This window comes from Lagenorhynchus albirostris, chromosome 8 (assembly GCF_949774975.1).
Source record: "Lagenorhynchus albirostris chromosome 8, mLagAlb1.1, whole genome shotgun sequence".
Taxonomy (NCBI): Eukaryota; Metazoa; Chordata; class Mammalia; order Artiodactyla; family Delphinidae; genus Lagenorhynchus; species Lagenorhynchus albirostris.
This window is the reverse complement of record NC_083102.1, coordinates 43810677-43833785: the sequence shown is the minus strand read 5'-3', so window position 1 is coordinate 43833785 and position 23109 is coordinate 43810677. Positions and strand designations below refer to the sequence as shown.

Below are 23109 nucleotides of genomic sequence, written 5' to 3'. Positions count from 1 at the left end.
GTTTAAAGTTTTTGAGATTTATCACCAAACTATGTTCTATAGTATCTGTAGAAATTGTCATTCCACCTAAAAGTAGAACGATTGATCCAAAATAAGTTATTTCAGATTATTAAAATGAAAACACAACATCTTAAAATGTCTTAAAAACTGGAGAATGGGGCTTCCCTGGTGGCGCAGTGGTTAAGAATCCACCTGCCAATGCAGGGGACACAGGTTCGATCCCTGGTCTGGGAAGATCCCACATGCCACAGAGCAACTAAGCCCACGCACCACAATTACTGAGCCTGCACTCGAGAGCCTGCGAGCTACAACTACTGAGGCTGCATGCTGCAACTACTGAAGCCCGTGTGCCTAGAGCCCATGCTCTGCAACAAAGAGAAGCCACTGCAATAAGAAGCCTGCGCACCACAACGAAGAGTAGCCCCCTGCTGACCACAACTAGAGAAAGCCCGTGCACAGCAATGAAGACCCAACGCAGCCAAAAAATAAAATTAAAAAAACAAAAACAAAAACTGGAGAATGTCTGTTGACTCCAGTTTGATATATGTTGATAACCTCAGTACATCCAGACAGCTACATATTTCACTTGACAGAAGCAGTTACTGAATGGAGAATTTGCACCCCTGGGAAATGACTCTGTTAAAATAAGGTGAGGAAAAGATAATTTTACTGTCATGTAAAGAGCAAATATAATTTATATATACACTTCTAGCTTATAGTTTAAAGACATAATCTTCAGGTAAAGCCTGGAAAACTAAAACCCTCATTTTAGTTATAAACATGATTTTTTTATACAATAAGTTAAAAAAAAGTGATTGAATAAATAACAATGTCTGCTTCAGAAATAAAATCACTATCCCCAAGGTATAAGCGAATAACACCTTAATGAGAAGTTTTTTGTTAAGAACTAATCTGTCAAAAAAAAAAAAAAAAAAGAACTAATCTGTCACACAACTGTACAGGCACGCCTCATTTTACTGCACTTCACTTTATTGTACTTGGCAGGTACTACGTTTTTTACAAATTGAAGGTTTGTGGCAACTGTATTGAGCAAGTATATCAGCATCATTTTTCCAACAGTATTTGCTCACACCATGTCACTGTGTCACATTTTGGTAATTCTCACAATATTTCAAACTTTTCATTATAATTACATTTGTTAGGGCGATCTGTGATCAGTGATCTTTGATGTTAGTACTACAACTCTCTGAAGGCTCAGATGATGGTTAGCATTCTTTAGCAAGAAAGTATTTTAAATTAAGTTATGTACTTTATTTTTTTAGACAGAATGCTATTGCACATTTAACAGAATACAGCATAGAGTAAACATGACTTTTATATGTGTTGGGAAATTTAAAAATTCATGTCATTCACTATATTGTGATATTTGCTTTATTGAGGTTCTAGATATTGCTAGAACCAAACCTGCAACATCTCTGAGGTACGCCTGTAATTTAACACAAATGTAGTTAACACCAGATACTTTGGCCAAATGACTTCTGGGAATGTATTTTGTGTGAATTTGCAGTTCACTGTTAGTACCTAATCAACTGATATTCACTATCTCTGATAAATGTAAATTGATATAGTGGGGTTCTACTTACTACTCTGAACTGTTCTAACTTTTGGTTGCCTTTGATAAAAAAAGGGCATTCTTTGTCGCCTGTTCGGTGACCATATCGTTTACAGCATCAACCTGAAAACAAAGAAAAGAGGAAATATTTTTGTAAGATAACACAGTTTCCTTTAATGAAGACAAAGGATCAGTAGATCATATTAAAGTTTTTCTTCATTAAACTCCAATTCTAAAAGCAAATGCAATCAGTGAATGAACCATGTAAGATCCTAAAAAACAAAGGAAAACTACAGATCTTCCTTGAGTTATGATGGGGTTACATCCCAATAAACCCATCATAAGTTGAAAATACTATAAGTTGAAAATGCACTTAATACACCTAAACTACTGAACATCATAGCTTAGCCTAGCCTACCCTAAATGCACTCAGAACACCTACATTAGCCTACAATTGGGCAAAATCATCTAACACAAAGGCTATTTTGTAATAAAGTGTTGAATTTCTCATGTAATTTATTGAATACTGTACTGAAAGTGAAAAACAAAATTGTTGTATGGGAACATAATTTTGAGAGCTGGATCTCAGGAAACCATTGAAAAACAATGAAGTGTGGGGGTTCTCTGTTGACTGCCTCTGAGCTGTCCCTGTCTTTATCTCTCCTAACATCTAAAGTTCAGGAAAGGAGGATAACACTCCTTCAAACCAATGTCTTTCTTTGTGTTCAAAACCCTCTTACCTTTAAAGGAAAGGTGATCCTTACTATTCAAAATGTGGTCCATGCACAAGCAAAATCAACAACACATGGGAGATTGGTAGAAATGCACAGTATTAGGCCTACCCCAGAAACACTGACACATACTTGGAGTTCAAAAGACTTATTGGTGATGTGTAGACATATTAAAGTTTGAGAACCACTGTTCTAGATAATACTACAATCACTAAAATCACTAAAAGTATGCATATGTGTGTGTGTGTGTGTATATATATATATATATATATATATATCTTGTTTGGAATGAATCCAAGTTTTGTGGTGCCTGAGCTTAAATTATTCGGTGGGGGTGGGGATGGAGGGGGCTCTTTAGGAAAAACAAAAATCTTGCCTTGGCAAATTTTACAAAATCCTATGACCATAATCAACACATCACTATGGTCCCTGCAGGTCTTTGAAAGACACAAGTGAGGGGCCCTGAAACTTAAGCTTCATTTACTTCTTGGTAAAACTGGATCTGGTCCCAACCCAAACTTTTATTTTCCAAGTCAATGCAAATAACTATAAAATACTAAGTGAAATGCAACTAACCACCTCATCAAACAGAGCAGTGGTTTTCAAACTTTAAAAAAAAGCCATAGACTTCTGGGTAAAGATGACAGACTAAACACATTTGTCTCCTTTCATTTCCTTCCTGAGATTCTATAAAAATGACAAGAGAATTCTTTTCAAAAGGAATAATCCAGGAAGTATCTCAAGAAGGGCCAAGTAATAACCTCCATAAATCTGTTCCTCCATAGAAGCATTGGAAATAGTTGCAAATTTTTCCAAATCAAGTTGTCTGAAACCTTGAAAATTAACCAAAGGCTTGCCACAATCTAAAGAGTATTAATTAAAGAAACCCTGCTGAGCCTTGGTAGGAACAGCAGGATTTCTGGCGTTTTAACTGGGCTCACTCCCAACCCCTACTTACACAACAGTCTTAAAAACAAGCAGCCCTGCAACTATGACAGCTGTGAAAAGCAGCAGTGTCACACCCACTGAAGAGGGAAGACTGGATTTTGAGCACCTCAAAAAGCCCTGACTTCAGAGCACAGAGCCACACTGGCAGGGTATCGTGGCTATCTGACCAGTCATGCAGTTTGCTCTACAGAAAAAGCCCTACCCCAGGATATTTGTCAAAAATAGTCACTTGCAATTGTTTAACATCACAGATTATTATGGCTGTGATATCACTGCGTAAACAAGAGCCCAGCCAAAAGTTTAAAAGGAAGATCTGGGGAATGAGATGTCCATAGAGGGCTCTCAAAAATTCTGACATAATTCCGGGAAGCTAGAAGACTATACAGATGTGTAAGGCTGTGTGTATGCATAGTAAAGGCCTGAGAAGGCCTTTTTTTTCACTTCTGACTCACTGTTAAGGCTCTGTGCAAGCAGGCACTAAAGGCTAAGGCAGACATGTAAACCAAACCACATAAGCATTTCAGGTTTGTCTTAACACACACATATAACCTCTTGGCAAAGGGTAGAAGGCTTCTTAGATCAATGCACTTAAGGAAATCTCTGTCGTATTATTAGCTGACCTCTAAGCTAACAGAGAAGACTTCAGTGGCCATACACTACAGGGAATACAGACTTACAGAATTAGTTAGGAAAGTCACTAAAAATACAAAAAGGAACAATAACAAAACCTGGGTAGAAGGGAGAATCTGATTTCCAGACCACCTTATATTATCTAAAATGGGCAGTTTTCACCAAAAAATTGCAGAACACACAAAGCAACAGCAAGTCCAGATACTGGACTTACTAGACAAAGACTTTAACTCAGCTATTATAAATAAGTTCAAAGAACTAAAGGAAGTTATGCCTAAAGAATTAAAGAAAAGTATGAAAGTGATGTCATAACAGATGGAAATTATTAATAAAGGGATACAAATTATAAAAATAAATAAAAAAGAAATTCTGGAGTTGAAAAGCACAATAATCAAACTGAAAAATTAACTGGAAGGTCTTAACAGCAGATTTAAGATGGCAGAACAAAGAATAAGCAAACCTGAAGATAGGTAACAACTGAGATTATCCAGTCTGAGGAACAGAAAGAAAAAAGAATGCAGAAAGCTGGCCAGAGTCTCAGAGACCTGTGGGATACCATCAAAATTCACAGCATACGCATAAAGAAAATCTCAGAAAGAAAGGAGTGCTAGAGAGTGTAGAATGTTTGAAAAAATAATGGCCAAAAACTTCCCCAATTTGATGAAAAACATTAATCTACAAATCCATGAAGCTCAATGAACTCCAAGTAGAATGAGTTCAAAGAGATCCATCATAGGCAAACTGTTAAAAAGCGAAAGATAACAAGAAAATTTTAAAAGCAATGAAAGAAAAACAACTCACCACATATAAGCAATCCTCAATGAGATTATCAGATGACTTCTTATCACAAACCATGGAGACCAGAAGGCAGTAGAATAACACATTCAAAGTGCTGAAAGAAAGACTATTAAGCAAGAATTCTACAGCCAGCAAAATTATCCTTCAGAAATAAAAGGGAACGTAAAGTTCAGATAAACAAACTCTGAAAATTTATTGCTAATGGACTTGCCTTACAAAAAATAAGAAAGCTGAAATGATGAAAGGATACTAGGCAGTTACTCAAATCCACATGAAATACACAGCACCAGTAAAGGTAACTACAAACATAATTATAAAAGACAGTATAAATACATTTATTGTAGTTCTTTTATTCTCCTATCTCATTTTAAAACAACTACATAGAGAAATAATTATAAAACAGTGATGATGAGCTTATAATATATAAAAATGTAATTTGTATGACAGTATTATCACAAAGGAGGGGGAGAGAATGGAGCTGTATAGGAACAAAGTTTCTGTATTCTATTGAGATTACATTAGCATTAATCTGAATGAAAATCAAAAGGCAGGTTTTGGCAGAATGGATAAAAAAATGTTTTCCAAGTAAAACAAACTTTAGATTCAAAGACAAAATTAAACTGAAAGTAAGAGGATGAAAAGAGATACAAATAAAGCAGTGTTTACAGGAAATTTATAGCTTTAAATACCAACATTAGAAAAGAACAAAGATCTCAAATAAATAATATAAAGTTCAGTTTAAAAATCTAACTGAAAGAGAGCTGGAGCGGCTATACTAATATTAGAGAAAACAGACTCAAAAGCAAAAATTGTTACAAGAGACAAATATTGACATTTTATAATGATATAAGGGTCAATCCATCAAGAGGATATAACACTTATAAACATATATGCACCTAACAACAAAGTTCCAAATAGATGCAGCACAAATGGACAGAACTGAAGGGAAAACTAGATAATGCAACAATAATAATTAGAGACTTCAATATTCCACAATGGACAAAACAACTAGAGAGAATATCAACAATGAAATAGAAGACTTCAACAATACTATAAACCAACTAGACCTCACAGATATCTGTAGAACATCTGACCACCCCAAAAGAACAGAATACACATTTATTTGAATCCCACATGGAACATTATCCAGAAGAGAGCATAGGCTAAAAACAAGAATTAATAAATTTAAAAGGATTCAAACCAGGACTTCCCTGGTGACGCAGTGGTTAAGACTCCACGCTCCCAATTCAGGGGGCCCGGTTTTGATCCCTGGTCAGGGAACTAGATCCCACATACGTGCCACAACTAAGGAGCCTGCAAGTTGCAACTAAGGAGACCACGTGCCGCAACTAAGGAGCACACATGCCGCAACTAAAGGAGCTGGTGAGCCACAACTAAGGAGCCCACCTGCCACAAATAAAACCCAGCACAACCAAATAAGTAAATAAAATAAGTACTTAAAAATAAAATAAAATAAAATAAGGATTCAAACCATACAAAGTATGTTTTCCAACCACAAAGAAAACAAATTAGAAAGCAATGATAGTAGCAAACTTTGGGAATCTACAAATATGTAGAAATTAAACAACACATTTCTAAACAATCCATGGGTCAAAGAAGAAATTTCAAGGAAAATTAGCAAGTATTTTGATTTGAACGAAAATTAAACATAACATATGAGATGCAGATAAAGCAGTGCTTAGAGGGAAATGTAGAGCTTTAAATGCCTATATTAGAAAAGAATGAAGCTCTCAAATCAATAATCACAGGTTCAATAAAAAAATCCAGAAAACAAAGAGCGACACAAACCAAAGGCAAGCAGAAGGAGGAAATAATAATAATGAACTACTGGCATTACTGGCATGTGCTATGCCATAGATGAACCTCAAAAATATTATGCTTAAAGAAAGAAGCTGGGGGCTTCATGAGGCAATGAAGATCCCGCATGCGGCAACAAAGATCCTGGGTGCTGCAACTAAGACCCAGCACAGCCAAATAAATAAATAAATATTTTTTAAAAATACTAAATGCTGGGCTTCCCTGGTGGCACAGTGGTTGAGAGTACGCCTGCCGAGGCAGGGGACATGAGTTCGTGCCCCGGTCCGGGAAGATCCCACATGCCGCGAAGCGGCTGGGCCCGTGAGCCATGGCCAATGAGCCTGCGCTTCCGGAGCCTGTGCTCCGCAACAGGAGAGGCCACAACAGTGAGAGGCCCGTGTACCGCCAAAAAAAAAAAAAAAAAAAACTAAATGCTAAATGAAGAGCAGACACCAGAAAATTGAATTCTAAGCCACCAGAGGGGAGAACGGAGAATCAGCTCAATTTCTATTTGCAGCACCTCCAAAGAGCTTAGGAATTGAGCTCTGAGCACCAGATACCTCTGAAAGTAAAGGTAGAGGAGGAGCTGAAATAAGGAGGATTGATGAAAAGTCCAAGGGCAACTCTTACTAGCCCTGGTGGAAGGAAGTTTATTGTCTGAAAAAGGTAAAGCATAGATCTCTGGCAAAATGACATCAGATACATGTGAAGGCAAGGTGCCACAGTAAATACAGAAGATTACATGAACAAATAAAAAGTAAATGGTAAGATTTCCCAACCTTCTTGCTCCAATAAGATCCCACAACACTAGCAGCTTGGCCTTCACCCTCCATGGAGGAGCCTTCTTCTCTAGGAAAATATAACTCACCCCAAGAAGAAAAACCTACAGGTACTGGCCTCACAAGTTCCCAATTCACCAGCCTAGAAAGATTACCCTCCAGTGAAACTCAGCAAGCCCCACTCACACACTTAGAGCTCCTAATCAACTTTTTATCTCCCAATGATGAGCAATAACTGTGGTTGCCAGTCTCAAAGATGGACCCCCAAATCCCTGACTTCTAAAAAGCATGCCCTCATGTATTCCCTGCCACCCTGAATAAGGCTAACTGTTGTAACCTAGGTACTGGAAAAAGCATGATGTGTGAATGCAGGCAAAGAGACTGCAAACTGCTATTTTAATTACGTGTGTGAAGAATCTTTGTACCAACAACGTCTTTAAAGGCAGCAGTACCCCTTCTTCAAATGCCGTCTTACGCTGGATGAAGATGCTGCTGCTCTGGTGTGGTGGAGGGTGTGCACACAGAGCTCTACCTGTTCCAGACCCATCCTCTGTGGCCCAGGGCTCCTCTCAGGTTAACTGGACAAAACCTCAACACCTCTGATGAGGACGACTGACTGAGGTAAGACCCAACGGACCACCCTCCAATGCATCCCTTGTCCCCCATGGCATTTCTACATGGAATATCCTTTCTGTTACAGGAATATTACTGAAGCGTATACTCCGCAGGCGGCTACGGCCCTGTGGAAGACCATTGCCCTTACAGCCAGAAGCCCTGGAGTCTAGGCACCTCACTGCCTCTTACCCCAGAACACTTAATAACATATGCAAGGCGGCTTCCTCAACTATAGCACAGAGATCATGCCCTGACTTTAGCAGGGCTGTGGTGAGAATGAACTAAAAGAAGTGAACTCATTTGTAAACAGTGGTCTATAACTTGCACGTATTGAGGGTGTTACTTGAAACCCTTCCACACTCACACTGCATGACTTTTGACTTCTTTCCCCAGTGGCATCCAAAGTCCTTTGGTTGGTGCGTGGGCCAGAAATTCCCTGGCATGTTCACTGCCTGGGACATCTGGTATACAGTCTTCTGGCTTAGTCTCATCTTCCTGAAAAGGAAACAGTGTGTAAGCTGTGCGGCAAAAAAGCACCGGAACTCTCTCCCACCTGTCTGAGAACACAGCCCTGCCTGGCTTTCTCATGGGCTGGAGATCCCAATGTCATCATAAGTTACCCTCTGAAGAGCTAGAAAGAAAGACAAATCATAACTGACAGAAAAAACGGAAGTAACTATACTAGAAGAGCTAGCTATACCATGAAAACAATGTAGCTGTTCTTAGAGAAGAGTTACTAGTGTTTACATAGGATTGATCTGTGAGCTCCAAATTCTGATTCTAGATCACAAAAATTAGATTCTAAGATCACAAAATGTTTTCTGCTAACTTAAAAGCTTTGTGGAATGAGGTAGAATATAGAGTTAAACAGGTGAGGTTTCCTGGAATAATAAGAACAATGTGTTAGAGTAAAATAGATTATTAGACCTTGAAGGCCACTGTCATGTTTTATAATCTCACACATGCCGTATTAGTGAGATGTATTTTCATTACCAAATAACTGCACTACATAATTAAGGTGCTGTTTTTTTACCTCATGATTTTTTCAAGTTTCCACGAATATTAAATTTATAATGGAAGAATGTTTTCTAAAAATCTTTTTTTTAAGTTGAAAGTTACCAAAAAGAAAAGGTTACTTTGGCCTTAAGTCCTCTAAGTCTCGCTCCTGCAGAAAGACACTGACACTGTGGCCAGGGTGCTGGAGGAGGGACTCCTGCAACAGGTAGGGCTGGACTGGATGAGCTTCATGTCTCCTCAGAGTCCAATGTTCTCTGAGCTGATGACATTCAAGAAATCAGCACCGGGGGGGTCAGAGAAGGAACATGGGGCAGGAGAGCTTTGAGGAGATGCAGTCACAGTGAGACAGAAAAAATGGGAGTGAGCGCTGAGGAACACTCGGGGGGCCTGCAGTGGTTTCTTAGGGGACAGACACAAGGCTGATTAAATTTCTGCAAAGGCACAGGCTGTGACAAAGCCCAAAGTGCATGAACCGACTGCCATCTGCAGGGAAGACACAGAACTATCATAAAAGGAGGTTCAAACCTTATGCAGCTGTTTTTCGTAAGTGACTGAGTCTGAGCACTGAGTCAAATCTGTCTCAGAGAAAAACCAAAAGTACAAACTTCACACTGACCTTGATAAGTCCAGGAGGAGGTTTTTCATAACTAGAAAGGAAGAAAACACCAGTCATGAACCATGTTCACAGGAATGTAACACATCTCAATCAGCAAAAGGCAACTGCAGACCAAAATGAAAAGACTTTTTTTTTTTAGAAAAAACTTCAAACTACATTATAACTAAAACAGTTAATAAAATATGCCCAGCAGTCAGAAGTCCTATATAAATAAACTGATGCTATACCACATCCTGTTCGATGTCGAACTTAAATTCACTGAAATCATAACTTGGTGTCTTGGCACAGCGATTTTATTTTTGGAAGAAGGGAAAGCAAGAGATTGCAGGGAAAATGTGAGGTAAGAAGAGCCTTGAGGCCCTCCCTGGTAGAGCAGGGGTTAAGAATCCGCCTGCCAAGGCAGGGGACACGGGTTCGAGCGCTGGTCCGGGAAGATCCCACATGCTGCGGAGCAACTAAGCCCATGCGCCACAAGTACTGAGCCCACATGCCTAGAGCCTGTGCTCCGCAACAAGAGAAGCCACCGCAACAAGAAGCCCGCACACCACAACGAAGAGTAGCCCCTGCTCACCGCAACTAGAGAAAGCCTGCGCACAGCAACAAAGACCCAACGCAGCCAAAAAAAAAAAAGTTATAACAATGTTAACACTGACATTGATTAGGAAAGTTATTATTATGGTGCTATATTGGAAGGATGGAAACAAGAAGGGCAAGTAAGAGAACTAAATCTTTATCTACTATGACAATAAGTTAACAGATGTCTAAAATTGTTGAGTCAACAAAACCAGTTGTAAGCATATAACTTAGAAATGTGCAGTTAAATCCAAGAAATAAAAACTAAAAGAGTCTGCACATGGAAGGCTTGGCCTTGTTAGGAGGGAAGGGGGTGGAGGCTGTGCAGGTTACTCTGGGGGGTAAATGAGGAGTTGGGCAGCCCAGCGCTATTTTTGGTAGCATTTTTAGTACTATTTGAGTTTTAAGCTATATGCAAGTATTACTCTGGTATGAATTAAACTTAATTAAAATCAAACAAAACCCTGAACTAGAAAAAGCAAATAAGTCCATAGCCTAGCCAGTTTCAAATCTGTGAAACTGGAAAAATCCCACTGGTCTGAGAATCACACTCCTGAATTCTGCTCTAATTTTGTTGGCTAACCAGGTCAGTGGCTTAACCACTGAGCCTCCATTTTCTCATCTACAAAACGTTATCATCTCTCTCTTGTCTGTGAAAAAGCTCTGTGAGCTACAAAATAAACACATAGTATTAACCACCACCTGGCATCCTACAGTTAAAGATACAGAGGGCTGGTGGGGCTAAGCCCTGCCTGAGCCCAGAGTGCCTTGAACACGCCAGGACTGTGGATGCCAGCAATGCAGAACCTGTATCCAAACCACGGCCCACTGAGGTGAAATCCAGCTCAAGAGCCACACTGAAAAGAGCAGGCCAGGCTCCAAGGAAGCATGCACTTTGTATCAAAGCTCCCAGAAGGTTAATGAGGGCCTTTCCTTACACGACTGTCTCAGCAATCATGAGAAGGTAGGTAATGAGAAGTGCCTGAAACAGAAATAATTCAGATAACTCAGTGAACACCGAACTTAGTAAAGTCAGACTTCTAAAGCTGATTACAGAACGACAGAAACACAGAAAAGAGCCGCAAGGGTCATTAATCCAACCTTCCACCTGATGTTTAAATCTCCTTTAAAACCAACCCTTCTCCCAGGGGTTATCTGGACTCTCTCCAACCTCGGGTAGCTGGGGGAGTACAGTGCCTCCTAGGTCAGGCCACGCTGACCGGCAAGAATCTATGACTCTGGTCCTAATTCTTCTTGTTGAGCTGGAACTGGCCTCTTTGTAGCTTCCATCCTTAACCCTGGTAAAAAAAAATCCTGGGGACGAGAGAGAAGTCCACGCCTTCTTCTACCTGACAGCTCCTCCCGAAGCGTCAGGGACCAGGCCCTCACCCCACGTTTATTCTTCCCTTCCTCACCGCGCACTCACGTTACGGGACTGGGCTTTTTCCTCCCTAGTTAACAGCACTAGATGAAAAGAATGGGGATTTTACCCAGTTCAGAGCGAGCCCCTTGAACTGAGAAATGGGAAAGGACCCAAGGGCGCAGCCGCACTTCTCCTGTACTCAAATCCTGACCGACACCGACGTCGCCGCACGAGGAATAAAACCGTCGTTTCCGGCGGAGAAGCGCCCGCCCGCCGCCACCTCGCGCGCCCGGGACGACCCTGGGAACGGAGTCTCCCCGCTCTTCCTCCAGCGGCTGAGAGTCCAGCGTCCCGCAGCCCGGAATCAAATCCCGCACCCGGCTCGCTGGGGACGGGCCCACCTGCCCACTCGCAGGTCTCCAACCCCGGGCGGGCCCCGCCGCGCGACCCCGGGCCCCGACCCCATTCCTCGCATTAGTCGGAGGCGGGCGTGACGGACTCACAAGGACTCCAGGTGCTTGAGCTGCTGCAGCTGCTGCGCGTCGTGACGCCGCCGCCTCTGTTCCCGGCGTCGCTGCAGCTCTTGCTTCGGAGGCTCCCGCGGCCGCCGCGCGCCCCCGGTCCCCGAGTCGTCGCGCCCGAGCCGGGACGACATTGCGGCCCCGCGCCGAGCCGCGAAGACCGCACTTCCTCCGCGCCGCGCCCGCCCTGCCCCGCTGCGCCCCCTCTCGCCGCCGCTCCGCGGCCCGCCGGGCCGGGCCCAACGTCCTGGCTGAGGCCACCAGTGCCCCGCCTCCCGACAGGCCGGCCAGACTGCCTCCGCAAGTCCGCGCTCTGAGCGTCCTAACCGTGCTGCGGAGTCAGCGGGTGCCGGAGGCCGGAGCGCGCCCCACTGGCGGCGGCCAGGAGCCCCGGCGCTGAGGATGCTGCGGAGGGAGCCAGATCTTTCCCTTGGTTCTCTTGAAGTATTCCCTCCTGAAGCCTTCAGGGATGTAAGCTGTTCAGTTGCATAGAAGCCACCATGCTAAGAGGAAGCCCAAGCTAACAAATGGGGAGAGATCACGTGAAGAGGCCCTGAGACAATAAAAAAAGGGATGTCAGGTCAGACCCCACTGCTTAACCACACCCCACCCCTGGTCAGATGACTCCTTGGTGCAAGCCAAAGATAAATCTTAAGGGGCTCACGTCAACCAAGAATTGCTCCTGTCCTCCTGGGGAGGCTTTGTTTGCCGGCCAAGTTATGTGCTTAAAGTAAAAGAAAAGAAGATGGAAGAAGGAAAAAAGAAAAGACAACAAACATTATCTAACCACAACCAGTGACCTTATGGCATGCAAGCAAATAATCTGAAAACTTTAGTATATACTTATTATATGCAGAAACCAATTGTGTTGGATTTTTCTCACTTGCAGTTGAAAGAAGTCAATTCAAAGTCAGTTTGTCTAACATAGTGATTTGCTCTCTCAGCAAGAAGACCCAGGGATTGTTAATTCCATTTTAGCAAGTATTAGTCAAAATTCTTTTGAAAACAACAATGGACCAAAATCCAAATCAAACTGCTCTAAGAAAAAAAATTAAGTAATTTATGGGCTTACATATGTGAAATGTCGTGGGATGGAACTTCAGGAATGGCTGGATCTAGGGGCTGAAATGTTATAGTCAGCAACTTCAAAGCTTCACGTTCCTTTGTATTGCTTCATTCTTTGCAGTTTCTCCCATTGTGGGGGCAAAGATGGCCACTGGAATCCAAAGATGGCCAACAAATTAGCAGCCCCAGCTGGAAGGAACTTTCTCTTTCTCAGTTCCAATAAGAATTCCATGTATTATACTCATTGGCTTAGCAAGAGTCATGTACTTGTCATGGAAACAATCACTGTAGTCAAGGAGCTGCAATACACTGACTGCTCATGCCTATGTTACATGTCACCCTAAATCTGAGGGTGGATCAGCTTTATCCAAGCCATATAGACTAAGAGAGGGGGAGGGGTTGTTCTTCAAAGCAAAATCCAGGTGCTATTAACAGAGGAAGAGAGAGAGAGACAGGAAGAAAAAGAAGAGGAGGAGGAAGGAGAAGAGAAGAGCAATATTGGGCAGGGAAAAGTAACAGGTGTACAGTTCAGTGGTCTGACAGCCTCACCCAGTACCATATCCTGAGCTGCATTCTAGGCATCTCTCTTTGATGATTACCCTGTTAGAGCTTATAAAGCAGGGAAAATTCTTTTTTTTATTGGAGTATAATTGCTTTACAATATTGTGTTAGTTTCTGCTGCACAGCGAAGTGAATCAGCCATACGGATACACACACCCCCTCCCTCTTGGACCTCCCTCCCCTCCCCATCCCACCCAACTAGGCCATGACAGAGCACCGAGCTGAGCTCTCTGCTATACAGCAGGTTCCCACTAGCTATCTATTTTAAACATGGTAGTATATTTATGTCAAATCTAATCTCCCAGTTCATCCCACCCTCCCCTTCCCCCCATGTCCACACGTCTGTTCTCTACGTCTGCCTTTCTATTCCTGCCCTGCAAATAGGTTCATCTGTACCATTTTTCTAGATTCCACATATATGAATTAACATACAATATTTGTTTAGTGAAAATTCTTTTGCTGCTATATCCACCTGTTTATGTGAGCTTGGGTTCTTTATGTATTTTGGCACCAGATTGAGAAGTTTCCTGGTCACCGATCCAGGATGATATGCAAGGTGTTGTGGTCACTCCACAGAAGTATGCTGGACCCTCCTCCACCCCAAATTGGTTTGCTGTCAAGACTGATGATGCCACATATGCACCGAGAGGGTAGGGAGAAATTTATTATTCACATATTGAGGCTTTCTGGGAGAGCAGGTCAGGCACCTAAGACAGTTCAAAAATAGCTTCAGCAAAGGAAAGGTGAGTGACCCTGGGTTTTATGATGTTTAGGAGGTAGAACCTGGGTGAATACTCCTGCACACAGGCCAAGGCTTTGTGGGGTTTGAACTTTCCTCTGGTGCCAAGGGAAGGAGTGTGTAGGCTTTCTTATCAGCTTGTCCACAGGTGGGGAGGAAGCGGAAAGTGGAGGCGGGGCTTGAAGGGTGACAGTGGTCAACATAAAAAAATGGAGTCAGATTCTTTATGACCCAGGGCCATCTTTCAAATTCAGCCCCATTTTCTGATTGTGATAAACTCAATGTAGTGACATCTAGTAAGCAGTTAGACAAACAGGAATTCTTTCTCTGGTGGTTATGATTCTGAATCATTCTTCTTACCCATCACCCTTTCTTTATGCCTATAGCATCTGGAGGGGTGTGCAGGTACAGCTCCTTTCCAGAAAGAAAGAGTAAAATGATTATTACCCAACTGTGAATACACATGGAGTCACCCTTCACTTTCTACCCAGGCGCCTAGCCCAGGTGAGTGAGAGATGCCTTCTTTGTCCTCCCTCCGTGTTCTATCCTCTGCTTCAGTCTTTTCTGCCCCTCTGCTTCATCCTAAGATAGCAGATTCACTCTCAAGGCCAGCCAGAGGGCCTTGGTGTTGGCCTAATTGTAGAGGGGTGGCTGCAGCTAGCCCTGACTCTGTGTTACTGGATAGGTTTGAAGCCTTTCTGAATGAAACAATTTTTAAAAGACTAGATTTTCTTCTTCTTCCCCCCTCCTCAACCGCCTGACCAGGGATGGAACCCAGGCCCCCTGCAGTAGAAGCATGGAGTCCTAACCACTGGACCACCAGGGAATTCCCCCAAATGACTAGATTTTTCTCCTGCTTATATGTATTTTTTTAATTAATTAATTTAATTTCTTTATTTTTGGCTATGTTGGGTCTTTGTTGCTGCACGCGGGCTTTCTCTAGTTGCGGTGAGCAGGGGCTACTCTTCTTTGTGGTATGCAGGCTTCTCATTGTGGTGGCTTCTCTTGTTGCAGAGCTCGGGCTCTAGGCGCGCGGGCTTCAGTAGTTGTGGCTCACAGGCTCAGTAGTTGTAGCTCACAGGCTCTAGAGCACAGGCTCAGTATTTGTGGCGCAGGGGCTTAGTTGCTCCGCGGCATGTGGGATCTTCCTGGACCAGGGCTCGAACCCGTGTCCCCTGCATTGGCCGGTGGATTCTTAACCACTGCGCCACCAGGGAAGGCCGATCCTGCTTATCTTGACCAGCTTTTGCAGCATAGCTTTGATGCCATTGTTTTGCTCATAAGGTGTTTTTTTAAACTAGTTCTTAATTTACCAATGACCTTTTCCCCACTGGGAAGATGGAGGAAGGAAAAAAATGAGTAAAAGGGAAAGATCACACCCTATTACATACTAATGAATCATGGCTAGATTAGAGGGTAGACTGCAGAATCTGTCTCCCCCCCTTCCCCCCTGCTAAACACCAGACTTCAAAGAATTCTGGTCAAGTAGTCACTAAGCTGCCAAGGGTCCATGTCCACAGCTCTCTGCAGCACAGTGGAAACATTTGAGAAGTCCCGTATTATTATTTCTAATAATTTAAACTGGTATTCTATTTAGTAACCAGTAGGATTAGAGGAAAAATTGCAGACAATGTGCCTTACTTGATGCTTGGAGGGAAAAGGGGAGACATCTAACGTAATTGACAAAACCTGTTGGTTGACAAACCAATTGCCATTCCTCCTTCGCTTCCTTGCTCACAGCACTCTGGTTTTGTTCAGGAAGCTTAGGGAGCCATCTACTTCAGAGGAGGCTCTCCTTGCTCTCTGGAGATGAATCTTGATTAGTCTTAAACCAATCGTAGTGATCCTATTTCTCTTCCACTGATAAGTTAGCAATGGGCATGGGATAGTTTCAGTCAATGAGACATGAGGGGAGGTCTGTAGGAGGGAGGCTTTCTGGAAATGCTTGCTCTTAATAAAGGATACTTGGAAAGATAAAAGATCCCTTTTGTGCCTCAGGGTGGTGCTTCCCTGCATGTGGTAGCTGGATCTGGGGGAGCCATGTTGGAATCATGAGGGGGAGCAGTGAACCCCCTGAGGAGGACAGGAGAAGACACCTGAGCCCTTGAGGATGTTCTAGAGACACTTTATTAACCACACCTGCAGCTGCTTCCCATCCAGACTTTCTCTTCTGAGAGATAGTATACATCTTTATGGGTTAAGTGATTTTTGAGTTGGGTCTTCTCTCACTCATAGATAAATGCGATTCCTTACATGTACACAGTACTTTGCAGATTTCCATCCCTCATAAATTGCTTCCCTTGATCCTCCTAGAAACTCTATGGAGGTAGGCAAGACATCTTACAAATAAGGAAATTGAGGTTCAGAGAGTAGGGGCATGAGTGGCCCTACAACCAGGGTGGTCTGATTTCTAGTCCAGGGTTTTTCATCAAACCACATGGTGACTCCAGGTGTGTTGTCAAATACTGAAGGTGGGAGAACTTCTTGGACACTCTTGGGGAGGGAGAGAACACACTGCTGGAAACATTTCTCCTACTTCACTTTTGCCTCAGGTCAACTCAGATGAATTTGGCGGGGTGGGGGGTGGGGGGGGATGTTTTTCTTAATACTGGCCTTTTCTTTATCCCCAACTCAGTGTGTGCCAAGCTGAAGTTAATAGCTTACAAAGCTTAGCCTCCAGGGTTTACTGCTCTTGGAAGATCTGATTCATGCATGAGTCCTTCTTTATTTCAGGCTCAATGAAAACTGGAATTCTTTCTTTAGTGCCCTGCTTTACTTGACGGACTATGTTTGTAATTTTTCCACTAACTTCCTGTATAGAGGTGGATAGAAAGAACCTAGTTCTCTGACGTTCATTCAGACCGATCCTGTTTCAGATCCCCCTTCACTTCCTTCTCCATGTTGTTCCACGCCTCCATCCTGGCCTCAGACCTTTTGGATGTTTCTCCTATTATGTCCTCGCCTCTGACTATGTCACGTTCTCTTGTTCCTTGGCTCTCTGGCTCTCTCTCACTGATTCTCCTCTTCTATGTTTCCCTTCTTGCTTCCTCTCTCACTTCTCTCCCTGCTCCTTTAAAAAAATTCCAGTACCTTTCCCTTATTTCTGGTTCCTGTCTCTCACCTGCTCACCTCTTCCCCCATCTTTACCTTTCTAAGCTTTTAGTCTACTGTTGACTCTTCTTGACTGGATTTACAGTTTTTAGACTTGACAAGTCCTCACAAAGTCACCCCCAGAAGTTTAATGGAAATCCTTATTTTAAAATCTTAGCTTGATTTTAATTAGTTCTTATGATAATGTCAGTAATGCCAAGAGGTAAATTTTCTCTTTGGTAAATTGCTACAGAAATCTAATTCAAAGATGTCTTCTTTTCCATTCTGGAATGTCTTCTCTCTCACAGGATCATAGGATTTTAGAATTGGAAGAAGTCTTAGAAATCAACCACTTCATTTTACAGATGAAGAAACCGAGGCCCAGAAGGTGGCATGCGTTGCCCACAGTCACAGTAAGGGAGTGGAAGATTCCTGACTGGAACCAGGTTGACTTTTTTGTTTGTTTGTTTCTGTTTAAAACCTGACATTGTTATTAAAAACCATAAAGAACTACTGAAAAGTACATAGAAGGAAGAAAATGATCACCCCAAATTCAAGCACCTATAAATAACCAGTGTTAGGATGAATTGTATTAATAGGTTTTCTATTTCAATAGAATAAGCTCTATTAGGAATAATGAACATTTCTTTAGTGCTATGTGTAGTTTCTCATTAGATCCTGCATCTAATAAAATCTATAATAATCTAATAATTATTTTTTTTTAATTAGTACGTTTTATCTTCATCTTAGAGGACACAGACAATTTGCAGGTCATCTGAATAGTCCGCATAATTGTGTTTTTTTCTTTAATAAGTTGTTGGATTCAATTTAGTCACAATTTATTAACATTTTTGCATTTCTAGTTATAAATTAGGTTGGCGCCCACATTCTCTCTCTCTCTTGCTACCTTTGCCAGGTTTTGGTATTGGTATTGTTTGCTTCCAAAACGAGTTGAGAAACCTTTGGTGATTTGCTTTCACTAGTCCAAAGTTTCAATAAATGAGAACAACCAATTCTAAGCTAAGAATGCATTAAACTACTCTAATGAATTTCCCGCAGCATCTGAGTCTCTAGTGTGGGGTCTTAACCGGCTTAGTCATGCGGGTGGGACCACGTGGGATGTTTGCTATTAAGTAGCACTCACAGGTAGCCACTTAAAACTTTCCTCTGGACAACTGTCAGGGGAGTCTCACAATTCGTGTCTCCCCCTTTCTCTGAGTATTAAAAAAAAATCCTGGAAAAAAATCTTGGAGACGGTTTCAGTCAGTTTCAACGTAGAATCCAGCATTGAAATTAATTAAAAAAAAAAAAGTTTTCCTCCCTCCCCAAAGCAGCAAGGGGTAATTGGATCCGCGGCCACGTAGAAGCCTCTGGTGGCACTAAATCCGGAGAGTCTCTAGCGACAGGCAGAGACCAGCGGATTTGCCTGGGTAGTAACAGTTTTTCCCTCCCAACTTTGGGCCGAAGCCCAGTCCCGAGGAGTTCACGGTTTCTCCCTTGGGGACGGGTCCCCTTTGAACTCGCCAGCCAAAGAAGGCCCGCCTCTTCCCCGGGCGGGCCAGCCCACCGGACCCTGCGGGCCCAGGCGTCTCAGGGCGCAGCAGGCGGGTCCTGGCGCACGGCCGCGGCTCCTCCCCTCCCTCGGATGTGGCCTGGGGGCGGGGGGCGGGAAAGAGGGGGTGGTTGCTGCTGCCCGGGGAGGGCTGGGAGTCTTTTCCACGTTTGCAAACGCCGCCGCACGCCCAGGCCCGACTCGCGCCGCCCGAGCTCAGCGCGCCTCTCCAGCTCCGCGCCGCGACCCCCTTTCCTCGCTGCCCGCGATGGCGATCAGGGCCCGGGGTTGGCGGCCCCCGCCGCCGCCGCTGCTCCTGCTGCTGCTCTGGGTGACCGGGCAGGCGGCGCCCGTGGCGGGCCTGGGGCTGGGCTCCGACACGGAGCTGCAGATCGAGCGGCGCTTCGTGCCCGACGAGTGTCCCCGCACCGTGCGCAGCGGCGACTTCGTGCGCTACCACTACGTGGGAATGTTCCCAGACGGCCAGAAGTTCGACTCCAGGTACCTCGCACGGCGTGCCGGCCCGGCCCGACCTCCGAGGCTGCAGCGCCCGCTCTCCCAGCTTCCCTGTCTCCGGACAGGCCTTTCCCTCCCGACGGACCTCCCCCAGCTCCGCCCCGCGCTCCTCCCTCTCCCTCTTCCCACCCCAAAGCTTCCCAGACCCTTCATCCCTTCAGCCTGGAGTGCTGAGGGCTGGGGGCTGGGGGTGGGGGTGGGGTGCCGCGAGTTTCCCGGCCCTTTTGCTTCCCTGGCCAGCGGGAATCTTGATAGGACCTTGCGCAGCAGCTGGGTCGGGACAGATCACGCCCTCCCTCTCCACCCTGCGCATGAACACAGGCGAAATGGGTGTAAAGTCGTCAGCCCGCGAGCAGACACCAAGAGCAAATGTGTTACTGTTCCTTCGGGCAAGGCCCTTGAATGTCTAGTCAGACATGCCTCTCGAAGGTGATAATGATGATATTGACGAAGGTGATGATAGCAGCCGCTAACATATATGGAGCTATTACAGTGTACCAGGGTAGTTCTAAGTGCCTTCCATATAACGAACTCATTTAATTCTTAATTCTCTGAGGTAGGAACTATCATTACCCTCATTTTGCCAGTGAGGGAACTTAAGGCCATTGAGGCTAAGAAGCTTGTTTAAGCGGAATCATTTTGAAACCCAGACAATCCAAGTCCAGGATTGTGCCTGTTAACTACTGCCCTTCCTTTACTGCCTTACCAAAAACTCCCTGGGCAAGAGGTAATCCAGAGCAAGTCACTCAGCTTTGACACGGGGCTGTGCACCGTGTCCACAATTTCAGCCCTAAACTCTGCCCCAAGATCACAACACCTCTCCCAACTTCTCTTCAGTTTAGCTTTAGGGTCGACAAGGCCTCTTCGCCTCCAGCTCCAGGCTGCTCTCCTTCCCAAGACTTTGTTATAATCCTAGGTCTGTGCCCTATAATCTCTTAAGTGAAACACCAGACTAAGTGAAGAGAAATGTTTGTTGAGCATCTGTTTTGTGTTCGAGGCTGGGCTAGGCTCATTCCTGAAGTTATCTTTTAAAAAGTACTCTTAGCCTCTCTTGCCTTTTTTGAAATTCCAGACAAGGAGTCAATATGAAAAATCTGGTTAGTATGCCACATGGCACATAGCAAGTGCTGAGAAATAGTCATTCTCACTATTGTTTCAGTTGCTTCTTTTTTTTAAAAAAAAGAACAGCTTTATTGAGATATAATTCACATTCCATACAATTCACCCATTTAAAGCATACAATTCATTATTTTTTAGTATATTCACAGAGTTGTGCAATCATCACAAGTCTCTAATTCCAGAACATTTTCATTGTTCCAAAAAAGAAATGCTGGATCCATTAACAGTCAGTCACTTCCCCTCCAGCTCTAAGTAACCACTAATCTACTTTCTGTCTCTTTATGGAATCATGCAGTTTGCAGCCTTTATGTCTGGCTTCTTTCATGTAGCATAATGTTTTCAAGGTTCATCGTGTTGTAGCATGTATCAGTACTTCATTCCTTTTTATGGCTGTATAATATTCCATACCGTACTTTGTTTATTCATTAGTTGGTGGACATTTGAGTTGTTTACACTTTTTGGTTATTATGAATAATGATGTTATGAACATTCATGTACAGGGTTTTCTGTGGATGTGTGTTTTCACTTCATTTTTTTAAAAAGTATTATTTATTTATTTTTGGCTGCATTGGGTCTTCATTGCTGTGCACAGGCTTTCTCTAGTTGCGGCAAGTGGGGGCTACTCTTCGTTGTGGTGTGCAGGCTTCTCATTGCGGTGGCTTCTCTTGTTGCGAAGCATGGGCTCTAGGTGCGTGGGCTTCAGTAGTTGTGGCATGTGGGCTCAGTAGTTGTGGCTCACGGGCTCTAGAGTGCAGACTCAGTAGTTGTGGCACGTGGGCTTAGTTGCCCCGTGGCATGTGGGATCTTCTCGGACCAGGGATTGAACTCACGTCCCCTGCACTGGCAGGCAGATTCCCAACCAGTGCGCCACCACGGAAGTCACGTCCTTGCGGTTTTGATTCATGTTTCCCTAATGGCTAAAGATGCTGAACATCTTTTCATGAGTTTATTGGCCATTTGTGTATCTTTTTAAATTTGCTTCATTAATTAGAAAATAGGTAAGAATTTCCTCCTTGTGCTGATGTTAATAATTCCCATTGGAACAAATTGTCTAATACTTTCTACCCTCTAGGATGGCAGCCACTGTGAGGCAGTGTGGGACAGTGGAAAGAAAACAGAGGAGCTACCATCCATTCAGCAAATGTGTATGCAGTGTCTGCCTCTGAAGATGGTATCCCCTCCCTGTCCTTTTGCTTATAGTCCAGACAATTATATAGTGCGATAAGTACAGAAAGAATAAGAGCACACACTTCTGTCTCTCACATAGAGTTCACACATAGTTCTTACCATGTGCCTTTACATACAGGAACTGAAATGAATTCTTTTAACCTCACAGTACAGTGAGGGAGGTATCTCATTACGAACGAAGAAACTGAGGCTCAGAGAATTCAAGTAATTTACCCAAGGTGGAGTAAACGACTAAGTAGTTTAACTACTTAACTACTAAGTGGTGGAGTGGGGCTTTGAATCTAGGCAGTTTAGTGCCAGAGTCTAAAGTTTATGATCTGTAGTCCACCACGTATATGATGGAAGAACGGCAAGGAGCTTTGGAAGCACCCAGAAGGCTTAACTATATGGGGGGTGTGTGTGTGTGTGTGTGTGTGTAGGGGTTGGGGGCTGGGGGAGGGGTGGTCAAGATGGAGCTCTGGGATAGCAGGAATAAAGCCTGAGGAAGATTAAAATTTACCAGGAGGAGCTGAGGGGTGAGCGCTGGGGAGTAGGGGTCGGAAGAAAGGGTGTGACTGGTAGAGAGAAGAGCATATGCAGAGGTCTGGAAGTGAGGGCATGTGAAAGCTGTTCAAAATAGCTTGAGCTTGGGCTTCCCTGGTGGTGCAGTGGTTGAGAGTCTGCCTGCCGATGCAGGGGACACGGGTTTGTGCCCCGGTCCGGGAAGATTCCACATGCCGCGGAGCGGCTGGGCCCGTGAGCCATGGCCGCTGAGCCTGCGCGTCCGGAGCCTGTGCTCTGCAACGGGAGAGGCCACAACAGTGAGAGGCCCGCGTACCACAAAAAAAAAAAAAAAAGCCTGAGCTTGGAGTGGGAGTAGAGGTGTGACAGAGGGGGTTAAAAGAGGAGGTGAAGGGAGGCCAGAGAGAAAGACAGGGCCAGCTTATTTTATTCTTTTTTTAAATTTTTTAATTTTTTTTATTTTTTTGCGGTACGCGGGCCTCTCACTGTTGCGGCCTCTCGGGAGCACAGGCCTGGGACGCGCAGGCTCCGCGGCCATGGCTCACGGGCCCAGCCGCTCCGCGGCAAGTGGGATCTTCCCGGACCGGGGCACGTACCCGCCTCCCCTGCATCGGCAGGCGGACTCCCAACCACTGCGCCACCAGAGAAGCCCAGGGCCAGCTTTTGAGAGCTCTCCTCTGCCTGGCTATGGAGTTTGGTCTTTTCAAGGGACAATGGGAAGCCATTGAAGAGTTAATCAGGGGCGTGAGGGATCAGATTTGCATTTTACAAAGGTCCCTTTGGCTGCAGTGTGGAC

General features: G+C 44.1%; 2 protein-coding genes and 1 long non-coding RNA gene across 5 annotated transcripts in view; 2 read left to right on the top strand and 1 right to left on the bottom strand.

The window, feature by feature from the left end:
• The window catches only part of KBTBD2 (kelch repeat and BTB domain containing 2), a 205678-nt gene that overhangs the window by 54920 nt on the left and 127649 nt on the right, over positions 1-23109 (bottom strand). The window lies entirely within an intron of this gene.
• Positions 13986-18599, top strand: LOC132524654 (uncharacterized). The gene is made up of 3 exons (XR_009541956.1): positions 13986-14258; positions 14734-14851; positions 17746-18599. It is a non-coding gene; the product is annotated as an uncharacterized LOC132524654 (long non-coding RNA).
• The window catches only part of FKBP9 (FKBP prolyl isomerase 9), a 50413-nt gene continuing 46461 nt past the window's right edge, over positions 19158-23109 (top strand). For 2 of the 3 annotated variants that reach the window (XR_009541955.1, XM_060156883.1), the window contains exon 1: positions 19158-19490. Coding sequence is in view for 2 of the 3 variants with exons in the window: in XM_060156883.1 (XP_060012866.1) it covers positions 19258-19490 (233 nt within the window). In the remaining variant the exon portion in view is untranslated. The remainder of the gene's footprint in view (positions 19491-23109) is intronic. The other variant, XM_060156884.1, reaches the window with a different exon arrangement.